At 42.3% G+C, this 18,022-nt stretch overlaps 1 protein-coding gene and 1 long non-coding RNA gene across 6 annotated transcripts in view; one reads left to right on the top strand and one right to left on the bottom strand.

Moving 5' to 3' along the window:
- Nucleotides 1-1,474: 1,474 nt before the first annotated feature.
- The window catches only part of ATG10 (autophagy related 10), a 157,984-nt gene continuing 141,436 nt past the window's right edge, over nucleotides 1,475-18,022 (bottom strand). For all 3 annotated transcript variants that reach the window (XM_065599132.1, XM_065599133.1, XM_065599134.1), the window contains exons 6-9: nucleotides 9,071-9,168; nucleotides 8,657-8,776; nucleotides 5,737-8,243; nucleotides 1,475-5,509 (exon numbers count right to left, since the gene is read on the bottom strand). In XM_065599132.1, the coding sequence (XP_065455204.1) occupies nucleotides 8,665-8,776; nucleotides 9,071-9,168 (210 nt within the window). In that variant the 3' untranslated portion in view covers nucleotides 1,475-5,509; nucleotides 5,737-8,243; nucleotides 8,657-8,664. The remainder of the gene's footprint in view (nucleotides 5,510-5,736; nucleotides 8,244-8,656; nucleotides 8,777-9,070; nucleotides 9,169-18,022) is intronic.
- The window catches only part of LOC135984283 (uncharacterized), a 58,963-nt gene continuing 44,696 nt past the window's right edge, over nucleotides 3,756-18,022 (top strand). For 2 of the 3 annotated variants that reach the window (XR_010602208.1, XR_010602209.1), the window contains exon 1: nucleotides 3,762-3,820. This is a non-coding gene — a long non-coding RNA (uncharacterized LOC135984283). Of the gene's footprint in view, nucleotides 3,821-18,022 lie in introns of all 3 variants that reach the window. The other variant, XR_010602210.1, reaches the window with a different exon arrangement.

Raw genomic sequence — 18,022 nt, 5'->3', positions numbered from 1 at the left:
AATATTTATTAAAAATTAACAATCAGGCCAGAGATTTCCTTAGCCAACTTTTTTAGGACTTTTGGATACAAGTTATCCAGGCATGCCGATTTGTTTATCACATTCTCTTTTGTTGCTGAGGGATTGGAAAGGACTTTGTTGTCATGTGATATTAGTGCATCATCCTCCGTCTTTCCAAATACAGAACAGAAGTATTTATTTAACACTTATTCCTTTTCTGCACCATTATTAATTTTACCATCTGTCTTTGGTAATAGGCCTATATTATTGTTGATTGTACAGTTAGGGAGTATGTCTGAAAATGTTGGCCTTCACTTACAAACGCTATTGTAAACAATTCCTGGTGGTGGGATTCGGGCTAGTGTGAGGCTGTAGTTAGCTCATCAAGAACCTGAAACTCAGACCCTACTATTCATTCATGGAATATCAGTTGGGTTTTTTAAACTTACTATTCTGGTTTAGAAAGAGCCAGTAGGAATTAGAGCAACTTCCAGAAATATTGAGGAAAACGATTTCAACACCAGCAAGCAAGAAAGATAGCAAAGGGAAGTGCTAAAGTGAAGTGGTAAGTGTTCAGGCCGGTAAGTGCAGCTGATATAGTTTCCTAATGCAGAGTTGTCATGAGCTGCTTCTGCCACTAGGTGCTGCTATTGGTATGATGAGGGAGAAAGTTTAAAAAAAAGGGGAGGGGGGGAGGCTGAAAACTAGAAAGCTGTTTAATTGCAGTTCAGTGCAGGGCCGGCTCTACTGTTTTTGCCGCCCCAAGCAGCGCGCCGAATTGCTGCCACGGACGGCGGGGGCAGTCCGTGTGCCATTAGGGCGGCACGCGCGTTTCCATGGCTGCGGCAATTCGGCGGCAGCTTCTGTCTTCAGCTGGCCCCGCCGTCCGCGGCGGCAATTTGGCGCGCTGCATGGGGGCAAAAACACATGGACTGCCGCCCCTTGCAGATTGCCACCCCAAGCACATGCTTGGAAGGCTGGTGCCTGGAGCTGGCCCTGGTTCAGTGAAAGAAATCTTCAGAGTGTTGAATCTAACTTTTAATTGAATGGGGTCAAAGTTTTGAAGGGCTAAGTATCCCATTCCCCTTACAGCCTTTGGGCACCTGAAAGCATATCTGGTGCTATAGAGAAACAGACATGCTCCCTGTCCTGAAGAGCTCACCATCTCAATTCAACATGTAATGGGCCATACACAAACAAACAAACAAACAAAAAGGGGGGGGGGACACAGAGAGAAAGAACATAGGTGCCAACAATAAAATCAGGTGGAGACTCAGGCATGTGCACATTTAGCTGTTTTTTTTTTTCCCCCTTAAGGCAGATGTTTTTAACTCTTTGCAGGCAATGCAGCATGAGTGAATTTGGAGGAAGGATTTCAGTGAGGTGAGGAAGGTGGGTTTGGCACAGGTAGTGTGGAAGAAGGCCATGAAGGTGGGAATGGGAGAATGGCACAAAGAGGCATCAAGGCTAGTACTTTGTTTCAAGTTGAATTTTAATTTGTTTAATGAACCCATGTTATTAGGTCATACAGGCTAAACAACATGTCAAACGGGTGAGTTAGCAAATGGCGTCAGGATTTGTCCAGAGAACACGTTTGTGTATTCTGCCAGCTCGGAGGAGCTCAGACTTGTGTTATTTGGAAGAAAGGATGCTCCAGAAAGAAAGTCAAAGCAGTCAAAGCCCAAATAAATTAAAAAGTAACTCAGATATTTGACCTTCCTATACAAATGGTTTTACACTTTATAAATCTTACAACCACCCGCTATTAAAGCCAAATCCCCCAAAACAGGAGTCAATACAAATACATCAGAGAGGAGCCTGGAGAAGAAAGAACTAGTTCCGCTTTGCTGTGTGATTCTTTCATCAACACTAGTCAATGTTCCTGCTTCATAAAGCAGGGCATGTATAAATATTAAAGCAGATGGTTGACCACAGTAGGCAAGTGACAGCTAACTTTAGGATGTGAGAGAATGAACCTTATGATGCTTGGAGAACAGTATCTCCAGCATCTGGCTCAGTCTTCCCTTGGCCAAGTAAAGCTTGGCTACGATCTACTAGTAACAGTTTCGGATTTTATTTTGGATCAGGTGCAAAGAGAAAAAGGATTAGCTCATTTCTACAGTTTGCCAAATCTTTTCTCACACAGGCTCAGCCAGTGTGCCACCCTGCTTTGGGCTCTCATTGGCTCTGGAGGTAGAGGAAGCATCAAATTTGGAGCTACGCCCACTATAGCAATAGCCAGCAACATGAGCTTTTCCCTCTGCATTTCAAGGTGCTGTACACTAAAGGTGACATGCTGAAGTTGAGGGGATGGGAGGTTGATTCAGCCAGCTTCCAGCAGTGTAACCCAGGGATGCAGATCATTGGTGGTGAAAATTTTCTCACAAGGGGCTGCGCAGACAAGGGGTGGGCATGGGTGGACACATGGTCTACCCAATTAGCACCCAGGCCCACCCAAATCTGAGCCTATGTGAATGCAGAAGCCAATGTCCATGTGGTTGAGGTTCAGGGAGACTTGGCTTAAGAGAAGTTGCCTCTTGGCCCATCTGCAGAACACCATGGCTGGCCCCATCCCTGCCTCTACCCAGTGCTGCAAACTTCTCCTGGTTCTCAACAACTTTGGTGTCAGCCAGGCCCAGGCCTGCCGACAGCAATTCTGGGCCCCAGGGGAGAACAGTTAATGGGCACTCTTCCAGCACGGCCAGGGCTTCCACATGCCTGACCGACTGCCTTCGCTGCCGCCGGTACCACCCCATGCACGCCAAGGAGCCCTGCGGCCCGCTTGGGCAATTTAAAAGGGCCTGGGGCTCCCAGCTGCCATTGCCGCTGCAGCAGCCGGCGGCCCCTGGGCCCTTTTAACTCACCCAGGCACCCCCTGTCGGTGGGCCTGGCCGGGCGCCGCACAGGCGCTCACCAGCACCCCCAGCCCTGACAACCCAAGAGCTGTGGGGATTGCCCATTTCCACTGGCCAGCCCAGTCCCTAGGCTCCCTGCATGCAAATTCCTTCTCTGCATCCTACAATCCTGGCCCCCAAGAATTCAAATAAATATAATATGCAATAGCAATATGTATCTAGTATAGTAATATGCAAAATACATGTTTTGCTGTGATCTCCAGAACTTTGGTAATTGCCCATCCACCATAAATTGGGGTCTACCCAAATTTCCACTCCTAGCTACACCACTGGCACACACTCTGCTCTGTCAATGAGCCTGAAGCTAGCCAGCAATGACTAGGAAAAGGGACATGGGTAAATGAGGCACTGAATTAGTGTCTTCCTCTATCTAGTGCCTGCTGGTGTGGTTTAGGAAGAGCAACCACAGAGGAGCAAACTGCCTGCTCTCCTCCAGATACGACCCTCCAGGGTGAATTAAGCACCGGATGTTGCTCTAGCAAAGCTACCACAAGATAAAAATCCACTGGTGCTGCAGAAAGGGAGGTTGTGTTCTGACAGGCTTGAGAATAGGGAAAGGTGTTTCAATAAGGTCTTCTATAAACATCATCCTCTTATCAAACAAGTGAATGGCTCCCCAACCTTCAGTTAAAAATCCTCCCTACTAAGTCACAGTTTTATCAGTCCCTTGAATTCTTAAGTGAAAGTTTCCTTGGAGTTTTAAAAAAACAAAACTTGGTGACAACCTAATGAAAACTAGGGCCTAACAGTGGTAAGCACAGCACTTTCCTATTCCCACTAACGCTCCCCAGCAGTACTTTCCCAGAATGCTGTTCTCAAGCTGGTCTTTTAAATTTAGCAGTCAAGCAGCTGCAGCCTGAAAGTGGGCAGTAGGAGCTTCTAGCTGTATCTTTCTCTTCCAGCTGGTAAGCACTTGTTATGACTTCCCTTTCTTATTGCTAAGGGGGTGAATCACAAAAACACTTTTAAAAACTGTGTCTTTTACAAGATACATAACACATTACTGTAAGCTAGACTTTTTAGATGACAGAATTATAAAGGAGCCAGTAGGAACTTCACAGTTCAGGCTGTGTTATAATGGAATAGAAGTTACTCAATATTTTTTTGTTGCGACTGAAATTCTGTGTAATGTACATTGAAATGTAAAAGTCAACAATAACTCACTGAATCATAGCTGTGTCAGCTGGCAAAGAACTATTGCCCCAAATTCATTTCTGGAAATATGTCAATGAAATCAATGGCGTTAGACCAGGGATAAATTTAAGTTACCTGACCATATCCTGCTCTAATATTGCCCAGTGTAAACTGAAATCAGTGTAGTCACTACTGATGAAAATGAGAATATTAATTTGACTCAGAATATTTATGCCAAAACCAAACTTTCTATTGGAGCAGATTATGCCTAGATGCAAAAAAAGTTTACGTATGTAGAACAGTGTTCCTGCCTCCCCCAGAAACCAAAGGCAAACTACAAGAATCAGAAAATGTAACAAGCCCCATGTGCTCAATTGCAATCAAAGACAAGTATTGGTAGCTTCCTTTAAGAAAGAGTCTCCAGTAGTAGGATTCTCAATATTTCTTTCCAGATTTCAGACAAGAAACTTAAGGAGTTTTAAAACTGCTTTATAATTGAAAACTTTTCTGTAGCAGTTTTGCAAAACTTAAAGAGTAACCCATGCTGCCAAAAACTTAGGTGTTTTGGAACATACTTGCCAAACAAAATGAAATATAGCACCGGTGATTGATATAATTTTGAAATTAGATAGGATTTTTGTGAGCAAACGTGTTAAATGTTTTACAAGGTCACTACATTACTTATACTAAATATTTTTTATTACTGTTGACATCTTAGCCAAAATACAGAGAATTTTTGAACTAACCATCTTAATGATCTGACTCTTTAGTTGTTTGTTAGTGCTAAATATACAAACTTAAGAGATATATGATGCGTTTTTGCCAAATCACTCCTCTATGTGTCCAACTCTCCCACTTGCTGTAACCTTCCTATTTATCTTCGCATTTAGTATCCATTATCATAGTATCTAAGCAACTGTGAGAGCAGCACCAAGGTGCTCATTATTAATCGGTTGGGATTTAGAAGGGGTTTATCAGCTGGACATGAATGGGCTTCAAAAACTGGAAACAGTTTGCTTTTCAAAGCAGGTGCAGAGTGTGTTATTGGTAAAGGGTGCTCCTAGAGGTATGGTGGGAGGAATGTACTGGGGAAAAAAAGTGCCCGGTGTAGCTACCCATGTGGCAAGTGCCTGGGGTTAGCTCTTCAAGGACAGATCTGAAATCAAAGACAATGTGCCATGCTTTTTCCAAATCATCTGGGTCTTGTTTACAATGATAAATGAAAGAGGGAAAACCATGTTGTACAATGGGGTCTGTTGCGTCTAAAAGGAACTGAATGTCGATTTCTCAGTTCATGTGGCAACCCCGTTTCTTTGTAAGGTTTGGATGAAACAGAGAAAATCGGGTCTGTAAAGGAATGTTGACTGAACAGAAGGGTGGTGAGGGTCCATTCTGTTGGACTAACTTCATACTTACCTCACCAGTCTCAGGTTATGCTAGCTATGGCCTCATATGAGTAACTGCATTAATAAAAGAAGAACAGGAGTACTTGTGGCACCTTAGAGACTAACAAATTTATTAGAGCATAAGCTTTCGTGGACTACAGCCCACTTCTTCGGATGCATAAGAAGTGGGCTGTAGTCCACGAAAGCTTATGCTCTAATAAATTTGTTAGTCTCTAAGGTGCCACAAGTACTCCTGTTCTTCTTTTTGCGGATACAGACTAACACGGCTGTTACTCTGAAACCTGCATTAATAAATGATACAAGCTGAACTTCCTTTGTCTAGAATTATATCCCATGAGTTAATTTATCTAATGCTGTCACATGGGCAGAAAGACTGTATTCACAGTAACGCCTCAGGGCAGTGTTTTGTGGAACTTGTAATAAACAAGGATTATCTTGGGTAAATAGTATAGAATAGTCATGACTGGAAGGAGTATTATCAACAAGTCTGCTGTGCCTGGAAAACAGGAAGTGTTAGTCTCCTAGAAATAGCTAGGAAACTATGCAAATAAATTTTACTCCAAACCATTTTGTTACTGCTGTTTTCTGACAAGTGGCCAAAAACTAGTCCAATAAATAAGACTTTGAAAGTGAAAAAGAATATCTGTTGGTTCTTTATCAAGGAATCCTCCACACTAGGCCTATGAAGAATATTTTAAAACAAGCACTCCAGCTATATACATTAAATCCTACTCTGTGCATTCTGTGTCATATTTTACTGGCCCTGTATCTTAAAAATTGAATTTCTTGGCGGCAAGGACTTGTTTATTCTGTACATTTGACCCATAGGTCAATGCTGGGTAACATCTGCAATGCTACATAAAGATAACCATGAGCTAGATCCTCCAATATGGCCATACAGCAGTCAGTGCACCTGGTGCATGTGTGTGCATACTTGTGCATGCACGTATATGGAACTGTGTATTTTTTGTGTGCCTCCCCTGCCTGATCCCGAGGATAGTGGGAGCTAATTCAACCCTCAGTGCAAGTAGAGCAGCCTTCTCTTATTTACACTGGGACTAGCCGCCATTCCAGTGTCCCAGGATTGCCAAAACACAATTTGCTCTGGCCACACCTCATCCTATCTCTTATGCTGGGGTGGAGGCAGAAGCAGTTTGACCAGCTGGGAATCTTCAGCTGGTTGTTTGAGCCCCTTTGCTTCACTGGAGCAGCACAAAGGGCATAAAGCAAGGCTGAGCATCTGGGCTTCTAAATACAGATTTAAAATCATATTATTTTCCTCTTGTTTGTTTCTCCTTGTGTATAAAGAGAAATAATTCTTCTTTCAATGTGTGAAATAGGATATAGATATTGTTTACAATAAAACATACATAACCAAATGTTTTGAAAAGAAGGCAATCTGACTGCTGTCATGAAAAGTCATCAAAGAACTACATTTTACAAGTCATGGAGGGAACAATGATATCACCGATCATTAGAATCCAGTATAGGATAAATAATGTGTTTTAGTATCATTTACTATGAATTCCAAATGGCCTAGCAAAAGAACTTCACTTTGTCAATAGCATTTTAAGGATTGTATTATGTTTCACATCACAAACACACATATTGCAACTAAGTTAATAACATGAAGATGATAAAACTTCTGAGAACACAGATTTTTAAATACCATAAATTTTACATTTGCAGTTTTGATCCAACATATTCTAATATTTGACTCCCCGTGTAAGTGTCATCTTCACTGAACACATAAAGGCAAAATCTGTAATTCTTATCTACTGAGCAACTGTACAAAATAAATTCAGAACACTTGGAACAAAACATGATTCAGAAGGAATCAAAATTGATTGTCATACTAAAGTTATTTCTAGCCTGTTTTTTGCTGATCTTGGGGCCCTGTTATACAATCTCTAATCACTCAAAACTCCATTGATATGAGTGGGAGTTTAGCTTGAGTTAGGACTGCAGGATCAGGCCTTTATTCATGAATAACTACTAGCTCAACCAGAAATGCTAATTTACTACAACAGTACCTTCCCTTGGAGACAAAATCCTTTAGAAGTAGTGAAGAAGGAAGAAGCAGCATGCTCACATGATTGTACTGAGGCACCCTGAATTGTAGAATTGTAACCAATACATAGACTATTAGTACTATTCATCTATAATTCTGACCCATTTGTTCAATTAAGCAATACATATACAATACATTCTCCAATACACTCTGAGGTATCTGGCAATCAGAGTTTTGGCAATTAAGTGTCACTATCCTCTCCAGGTTACATACTAACCCTAAATTGGACTCAAGCCCATGTTCACATATATAACTGCATCATTGTGGATGTCTGCAGACTGATAGCATACTTCTCTAGATACACAGTGGTGCTGTCTGATATCTTTCAGAGTAGAATTAAATCCATTGTTTCAATCCCATGCCAGAAAACTCAGCCTTTTATAGGTGTTCTGATATAGTCTCAGTAAAGACCAAACCCAAGGAAAAAAGGACGGAGAATCTGAGGTAGGAAATGAGTAAGTGAATCGTAAAGAGTCAGTGCTGTCACATGGAATGGAGCTTGTGTCCGGGTGGTACATGAGGCGTCACTAATTGCAGCCAGCTCTTAGGTGTTCAGCTGTCATCAGGCATGTTGCTGCCAGGGGGAAAAGCCCCAAATGGCAAGCCTTATTGAGCTGTGCTGACTGGCAGGGAACTGGGTAGTTTGTGTCAGATCCGTTGCAGACATGGCTGCAGTAGCTCTACAATTCACAAATACCTCTGCTTCAACTTGGGGCCCTGAAGTGGAGACATTGAACAAGAAATTAGAAGCAGTGGAGGAGGCAAAATAAAAATCACTGCAGTGCAAGTACATTAGATCACACCATTAAATACGCGCTGGAGGAGTTAAGCCAAGAAGCTCTGATATTGCTGAGACAGCAGTCCCAATACACAGAGCATCAACACCGTGGCTTTCAATGGAGATCCTTCCTGGCTATTAAGAAGGGTGTTGGCAGAGCGCCAGAAGGACCTCAGCTCAGCTCTCCAGTGAAAAGCAAAATGGCAATGACACAGGGAGTGACTGGGTGTAAATTGTCAGATGGAAAATCCTCAGCACTCCTGAACTGAAGGCTCAGAAGTAAAAGCTGAAATGCTTGCAAACTAGAATCTGATTTTATATAAGACTAAAAAATATGCCATTCCCCTCTTACCTTTTGATTTAATCCGTTTTTGTATTCTGTTCAGACACTAGTTTTGCATAACTCAGAGGTAGATTTAGCCCCACAACTGGGCCTACAATACTCAGCCATGATGTAATGTAGTTCATATTCCTAAAAAACAAAGAAAACATGCATGTATTATAAAAATCTTTACTGACGTTCAGATTTATGCCTGAAAGTCACCTTATACCAGACAACTTTCTTTAAAATGAAGTTACTAATGCGCTTTACGCATTTTGAGTCTATTTTAACTTACTGGATTTAAGTGAAAACACAGTTTTACTACACACAGATGAGGGGGTGACAATTTCTTGACTGTTGTTCTGACCTTGCAAGTGTATACAACTGATTTACATACATTAAACATCTTGCTATCGCCTCACAAACTGCACTGGTGTTCCTCACCTGTTTTCTCTTTGTGAATTAGCCAATACAGGAGCCATGAATTCATTAGTCCGGCAGGGATGAAGGACAAAGAATGGTTGACCAAGTAATGGGTGTTCCTGAAAGAATCCATCAGTTATTTTTATTATCAAAATGGTTTTAAGAAAAAATACAACATGCTATTTGAACAAAAAAAATGGGCCAATTCCTCGATAGTGTAATTCAGCAGCTCACTTCAGTGAAGTTACACAAAGGATAATTTGACCCCTGTTGTTTTAGTAACACTAAAGGCATTTAAGCAATCAATATTCAAGTGTACAGTTTCTAATTCTGAAATAGAAATAAGTGTACCATGTAGGTTATGCTCTCATTTTAATTATGATGCAAAGGTTTTCAAAGCAGCTCAGGTTACTTGTAACAGCAGTGAGGAAGTTAACAGCTGAAAGCAAGTGGGCAAAGTTGCCATTTAAAAGTATGTTCTGACAGAATGTAATGCATACCCCGGCTGAGGAGCCTTCACTGAACAGCTCCTTGACAATCAGGCCAGCTCTACACTACAAGCTTATGTCGATATAACTACATCACTCAGGGGCCTGAAAAATCCACACCCCTGAGCAACCTAGTAATACAAACTTAATCCCCGGTGTAGCCAGCGCTTCTCCATCAACATAGGTACTGCCTCTCGCGAAGGTGGATTGACTATCCTGACAGGAGACTCTTTCCTGTCAGCATAGTAGCATCTTCACTCAAGTGCTACAACAGTGCAGCTGTGCTGCTGTATGTGTAGACAAGCCCTCTGATCATGATCCTTGGGTCTTGCCAAGTTGAAGGGCAAAGATGGTTTTATCTGGGGATCAGATTGGGAGTGGGGGTCTCAGGGCTATTTTAACTTCCTCGAACTGGTAATGGCCCTGAGCTCTAGTCCACATGAACAGAGGTTATCTTCCAGTCCATACAAACAGAGAACTGTAGTTTTCTTCACAAAGAACACAGTCTATTAACAAACCAAAAACCTGTTTAATTAATGCTGCAGCAGGACATACCTCATCCACCCCAAGTATTAAAAGCATAGAATCATAGAAGATTAGGGTTGGAAGAGACCTCAGGAGGTCATCTAGTCCAATCCCCTGCTCAAAGCAGGACCAGCACCAACTAAATCATCCCAGCCAGGGCTTTGTCAAGTTGGGCCTTAAAAACCTCTAAGGATGGAGATTCCACCACCTCCCTAGGTAACCCATTCCAGTGCTTCACCACCCTCCTAGTGAAATAGTGTTTCCTAATATCCAACCAAGACCTCCCCCACAGCAACTTGAGACCATTGCTTCTTGTTCTGTCATCTGCCACCACTGAGAACAGCCGAGCTCCATCCTCTTTGGATCCCCCTTCAGGTAGTTGAAGGCTGCTATCAAATACTGCCTCATGAAGTAAGAAGTTAAGGGAAAGGCTTTGTGCATTCCTTTTCACCTTGATATCATTTACAACACTGTTGATAACAGTCCAATGCTTCATAAGGCTTTCTCATTCATCACAAAAGCAATACACGCCACGACTCACTCAAACTTGCACTCTAATGCAAAACTTTAACAATGACCTAATCTGTAATTATATCAACAGATTAGCACCTCTGCTTTAACACTGCTAAGGTACCACTGCACCAAAATAAACAGAATCCTACTTCATCTCTGCACTCAGCAAGGGGCATAAGCATCTAGTATGTCACAGCTAGGAGCAATCTGAAAATGATTCCAGAAAAGTAAAATATCAAAATTGGAACACCCAAAACAGGAACAGGTACCCTGCTCTCTATCTCTCTCTCTATTTTTACACAATACCCGTACTTAGTTTAAATGCTACTGAGCTAGATCTTTAGATAGGGCCAAGAAGCTCACACTGGAACTCAATGGGGTGAAGAACAGGGGATGTGAGCATGCATATAAAGCCAGCATAAAGTTCACCTTTGCACTCTCCTAGTCCAAACTTGGCTCTGTGCAGAGCTTGAAACTGTAGTTGGGGATTGAAACTGTAGTTGAGGATTGAAACATAATCTCTGGAACACTTGGCGATGCATTGGGTTGTGTAGGTGGGTACATTTCCAGTACAAGTTCTTTGATAGACACTGTACGTCCCTATGCTGCTGGCTTCATTTTCACAACATCCCTGCCACCCATGCTGTTAGCTGACGCTCTTGAATCAGTCAGAACTCTAAAGAGTGCGAAAGGGCAAGTTCTTCGACGCCAGAACCAACGCAATGTTAAACTCATGAGACAAATGCTGGATGGATGCTGGACTCCTTGTAATGCACTGTCCCGATCACATCATTCCAATCAGGGTTGCAGATGCTGCTAAAAATACTGAGATCTGTGACAGACTGAAGAGTCAGCACAGCATCTATATCCAGGCAATAAACTACCCCACAGTTCTATATGGAGAAGAGCTGCTGCCTATTGCCCCTACTCCTCATCACACACCTCAGATGATGAATTATTTCCTTGAGAAACCGGGCTTGACACTGTAGCTGGGGATTGTAGCTGGGGTGACGGAGGCACCCTTGCCGCAGGCCCTTAAATGCACTGTGTACCGGCAACAGGGGAAAGTGACAGTACAGAAGCCACAATACTGATTTTACACTACTTGGGGAGGCCCCTACTCCATGCGGCTGGATACACTAGCTCTGGGGCCAGATTTCAGCAGTGGTTTGGCTGTATTTTATTGAAAGATCTAGGTCTTTGCCTACACTCACCAGCAAAATGTTCATAGACTTAGTCTCCCTGCAGTATAATGAAAAACTCACATTTCCTCCATTCCCCAGCCTATATCAGGGGCAAATCCTGGCCCCACTGAAATCAGGGGATGTTCTTCCATTGACTTTATTGAGATCAGGATTTGCCCCACAGCATTTAAAATATTTGAATAATAACTGGGGGCCCTCTGACAGTGGCAGGACACTTTGTTCTAGTGCTAAAAACATGCACATGGGGATAGCCAGCATTTTCTTCTAACATAATATTCAGAGGCTGAAAATATTTTCCGACCTCTTTGTTTTACCTCTTCAGTGCAAACAGTTAATTCATGCAAGACTGCTACCATCTGCTGTCAGTAATAGTGAACTGATGCTGTTCTGCACTGAGAAACAAGTGCCTGTGTGAATTAAGTATCTTTGCCATTGAGCTGCTAGTCTGAATCAGTCTGACGTTTCTAAAAGACAGAGTTCAGGGAAGTGGTATTCCTTGGAGGTATTAAAAAGATATTTAATGCTGTTTACATACTATTAAAGCCCTCCCCCACCAAAAACTAAAATTGCACAGCAAATAAGCAATTAGTCCCAGCAACCTTAAATATAATGAATAGTGCAAAGAGATATGTTCACCCCCCAAATTAACAAAGGTGATTCATCTAGTTCTTGATTTTACTTGCTTGTACAGGGCACAAAAATAATTTCACTATCTGAATATTTACATTTTCTCCTCAGTGTCTTGTAGTCCATATTCGGCCTGATCCTGCACTGAGCTGGGCAAAACACTCTTAGGTGAGTCAGGAATGCAGGCCTATTGTTCTATGTAACATCATATTAATTCATTGTTCTACATCTTTCCTCTTCAAGTACCTCCTTGCTTTGTAACTTAATGATGCCTGGAGCTTAAAATATTTCCCAGACACCTTTGAGCCAGATGTACGTATGAAAGAGCTGGGCACATCTTCACTATGCGGGAGGAACGTTCCTGTCCCACCCAGCTGTTAAGACTGTAGCTGGGATTTTTACAAGCCTACTATTGTCCTTCCTTAGTCCCTCCAACTTTCATATCAGGCTTTACATCATGGGTGTCTGATAACTGTCATCCTTCCATCTGCTGGAATGGAATAGAGCACTTTACCTCTTCTTCCTGTCCTGGCTGCTGGGAAACAAGAGTGCCAAAATAAAAGCAAGTGGGTTTTTACAATACTCGTAGCTGCTCTTCCCTCTTGTTGATCATTGAGATTTTAATTGAATATCTCTGCATTTCTCCATAGGTGGGTTTAATCATATATTATTTTTAATATTCTCTTTCTGGAATGCAAGCAGCTTGCCACTTCATTACTGCAAAGGCCATCACTGCTGGGAATGAGCAAGACTTCTGCAACACTCCCTTCCACTGACTTCCTGACTGCTGTGAGGGAGCCAGTGAAGTTTAGTCTGTTACTCTATCCCACCTCCCACTCTATTTCTTGGGTCCTTCTCCCTGTCAGTAACTCCACAGCTTGCCTCTGTCACGTTCTCAAACAGAAGCAGCACCATGAGCGTGACATGATTCTTGAAAGTGTCATTGCTGTGCACAAGATTCTGAATAGCAGCAGTGAAGCTGACCAGTTTTGTTAATTTCATGCTGCTGATGTTTGGCAAAGCTTTGAGCAGATGCACACTGAAAAAAGACAGTGTCGCTTTGGTCCATATTTAGAAGGTTGTCATCACAAGCTAATCACTGTGAATTATTTGTTCAGCTCTAATCCAGGAAATTGGAGTACATTACAGCTGTTTACTTTAAAGACCTCCTTTACCAGCAAAAGTAGGAGGGAATCCCATCAAGCAAATAGCTGTGTCTAAAGTTGGAAATTTAAATGTATTCACTATTGTGCAAGGATGTACTCAGCCCTAAATAAGAGACATGAAATAACATGAATCTGTACTGCTTGGAAGTGTTCAAAACCTGAAGGTCAAGGATATGTGCCATATAGAATGTACTGCATGTTTTGATGTGAAAGTCACAGAAGACCAGGAAATCACAACATATCATTAGCCAAGGTCCACCAAGCACCATACCACAAAAACCTCCAGAAAGGTCAGGCAGAGGCAAGGGAAAAGGCTGCTGAGGGCTCAATTAGAGAAAGTGGGAAGTCTGTCTAAATCCTGAATTCCAATTCCTGTACACAATCATGTCCCCATTCTTGTGTTAACCAGCTGTTATCATGCTTAATGTAAATTCAAGGTTAAATCACTGAATCTGCACCTCTGAGAAGGAAGTGATGGACAGTTGCCAATACATATGTAAGCATTATCACAGGAATGAATGGCACCTGTGGAACTCCTTGCCAGAGGATATTGTGAAGGCCAAGACTATAACTGGGTTCAAAAAAGAACTAGATACGTTCATGGAGGATAGGTCCATCAATGGCTATTAGCCAGGATGGACAGGGATGGTGTCACTAGACTCTGTTTGCCAGAAGCTGGGAATGGACGACGGGATGGATCACTTGATTACCTGTTCTGTTCATTCCCCTGGGGCACCTGGTATTGGCCACTGTTGGAAGACCGGACACTGGGCTAGATGGACCTTTGGTCTGATCCAGTATGGCCATTCTTATGCTCTTGTGGCATGAGAGAGAGAGAGAGAGACTTTTATTGCCAGATCACCAGTTCAAATCCGCCCCAGGTTGGTAGGAGCTGAAAGTGATCATTTTACGATGGCCTTTATGAAATTAACTGCCAGGTTTTTATATAATCAAAACCGGCATTATTTAGTGCCTTTGTTGATAGTTATAGCAGAGAAGCCAATGACTGAATCAGCCATGGAGAATGAATGACCCTAGACGTGGTCCCTCCAGATCAGTGTTGAAGCACATTGGCAGGGCAGCATAGGAATCTTGCACTACTGCTGTCTGTGGTGCACCCATTACTCCTGGGGGAATTCTGTGCTACTGCGCGTGCACATATTTAATGAACCCTGCAGATTTCTAATTCTTCGCACAGAAAAAAGCTTCTCCCAAAATGTTGCTGCAGTTCTGCCTTTTTCCCACCAGAGGGCGCTGTGGCAATAGAACAAAGTTGCAGCTCCCCCCAGCAAGGGAGAGAGCTGCCTTCGCAGCGCTTGTCAAGCCAGGTCAGGAGACAGGAGCTGTGAGGTGCAGGGAGGGGCAAGTCAGACAGGGACTCATAAGGGCTAGTGGGGGAGGACAGACTGGGGCGGGGGTTGAATGGGTGTGGAGGCACAGGGCCACAGGGGGAGGGAGGTGCAGAGACACATGGGAACAGAAGCAGATGTACCTGACTGAATGGAAGAGGCTAGGGGTCAGCCAGGATCTGCATGGGGGAAGCTCCCTAACAATCCCTCCCTGCCTCCCCCCAAAAAACCTGTTCCATACTTTTCCCATCCATACCCAACAGCCCTCCAAGTTCACACCCAGGCTCCTTCCCAGCAATTTACTTCCCTCTCTCTCAGCTCCTCCATTACCCCTGACTTCCCCCAAGCCTTTGCACTGCTTCTGAGGGGGAGAAATACGGTTCTGTATTGTAGTTTAAATGAATTATTACTCAGAGTTCTGTATTTATATGCCTAGTAAGGAATCTATTGTCAAAAAATTTTCCTGAATCTTTTTTGTTGTCTGTATTGTTACAGACGTACTTGCTGACAGGTATTTTGAAATAAATGACCAAAAATAATTGAAACTGGTGTGATTATATTGTGTTATTTTGACAAATAAAATATGCAGAATTTTAAAATATTGTGCGCAGAATTTTTGACTTTTGGCGCAGAATTCCACTAGGAGTAACCCATTCTGTGGATTAACAATGGACTTCAGTCTCTAGCACAGTCAATCCAGAATTCTTCAGAAGCACTACAAAAATGTTCTGAGCGAGAGTGAACAAAAGCCCCCTGAGAGTGCATTTCATACATTTATTTATTATCTGCTGCACCTATGTGATAGACTGGTGATATGCCATATGCAGTGAAGAGGATGCTGAACTATATCCTAAGGAAGCAATACTATACATTAACTCAGTAGTTCTCAACCGGGGTACATGTATCCTTGGGGATACGCAGAAGTCTTCTAGATATTTGCCTAGTTTTACAACAGGCTATATGAAAAGCACTAGTGAAGTCAGCACAAACTAAAATTTCATACAGACAATGACTTGATTATACTGCTCTATATCCTATATCAGCATTTTTCAACCTGGAAGGGAAGGGGTCACGAGTTATTTTATAATTGTATGGTAAAAACAAGAGAGCACTTTTTCACTAATAGTGTGCTGTGACACTTTTTTGTATTTTTATGTCTGATTTTGTAAACTAGTAGTTTTTAAGTGAGGTGCAACTTGGAGTACACAAGACAAACCTGCCTCCTGAAAGAGGTACAGTAGTTTGGAAAGGTTAAGAACCACTGCTTTAGCTGGTCAGAGCTGTGTATTAGCCAGAAGAAAAACATGAGTCACATTGGGATTTTCAAGCACAAACCTAATTTAAATGGGAAGGGGGTAATCTACTTATTTTTAGCTAGAAATTAATCTTGTTGCAATGTAACTCATGTAGTGGTAAATTTGCAGAGTAATGTGCAGGAGGTACAAATCGATTCCCACAATTGCTATCTGCAGTTGTACAGAATGGAATCTTACATTTATGGGTTGCACACAACTCTTCTGGACAGTAATGGAATGCCAGGCAGTGAGTCAGTTTATTTGAAATCTGCTGCATTATTTTCCTCTATATAACCCCACACAGACTCATAATACAATCTGTTCAGTGGCATAAGTTGGAATCCATCATATCTGCATATCTCTTCTGAGTCTTGCCCAACTTTCATGGGAAATTGAATTTTTGCAAGCAGCAGCTCCTGTGGATTTTTCAGCTCAAACTGTTGTTTAATTTACCTTCTGTGGAAAGACCTCTTTATTAGGTGACATCAAGAAAGATTTTTAAGGATGGTCCAAACCCATTTTTGCAGCTGTTACCTCAGCTTCTGGCACGGAACATGCAGAGAAGGCTGATGAGCAAAAGATGTGACAGAGGAGAAGAGGGTTTTTTTGGTATGGTATTTGAAACTAAACTCAGTTTTTTTTTTTTAGTTACAGCAAAAAGAAAATGCAAACCATAAGCTACTTGAGTAGGGCTGGCCCTAGATCAAATGGCACCCAGGCAAGGAACGTCTTCGGCATGTGCTGCTCCCTCCCCCCCCTTTTGTTAAACTTTTTAATACCTTATTTTTTATTGCATTTGTAGCCCATTTCATGACTTTTATGCATGATTTGTATGCATGAGTATCCAAAGACTGGCAAACGGCATTTTCAAATGATAAAATAGCAAGCGATGTCAGTCTCTCGGCAACCATTGTCAATCGAAGATATGTTTTAATGAGCTGTGTTTACCACTCGTGACTGTGACCGGGAGTGTAAACAGAATCCTCAAAGCTATCCACACATTAGGAAAAGTGTCCTTCAGCTCTGCAGCATGAATGAATTGGAGAACTTGAAGTGGAGAGTACTTCCCGTGTGGCAAAATGTGACGGATGTTGTCCAATTTGACATAGACGTCCTGATCATTGATGTTTGAACATTCTCCATGTGTTAGCGTCCGGTGACGGTCCATGCAATTGTTCAAGAGTGTTTTCCTGTCTGCTGGCAGCTTACTAAGGTCATACAAAAAACCCAGGTCTCTTTGTGGTGCTTCATTTGTCCAAACCTTTCGTCCATGGAGGTTAATGAAAAATGAATCCACATATGGAATAGCAAAACATTTTACTTCAAACATTCTATTTTTTCTTTGTCACTAACAACAAAAACAGCACCCTGCCCCCCCCCACCCCCACCCCCCCGCCAAGCCATGCATCCCAGGTGGTCGCTTGGGTCCCCTGCCCCTAAATCCTACCCTGTACTTGAGGTGCTCAAATACTACAGTTAATGACCACCTTTTTTCTTCAATGTGTGCAAGAGCAGCACTCTGGGAAGGGTGTCAGTCAGGGCTTTATTTGCTCTCTCTTATCACTCCCCTGTCAACAGTTACTAATTAAACTAACTTCCATTACAAGGTTGCAAAGAGTTAAAATATAAATATAAAACTTTGCTCCTTTTCTATCTTCTGCAGTGTAACAGCCTGCTATGTACTGAAATGCCAGGGATCAATCAGAACTGTGACAAAAATGAGTATTTCCAAAGCACAAGTATAATTAAAGGCAAAACTTCCATTGGGTTGGATTATGTCATTTTATCTGGCTGCACATATTGAG

Source organism: Chrysemys picta, chromosome 6 (genome assembly GCF_011386835.1).
Source record: "Chrysemys picta bellii isolate R12L10 chromosome 6, ASM1138683v2, whole genome shotgun sequence".
NCBI lineage: Eukaryota > Metazoa > Chordata > Testudines > Emydidae > Chrysemys > Chrysemys picta.
Note: the sequence above shows the minus strand (reverse complement) of the source record. Positions and strands in the feature narration are given on the sequence as shown.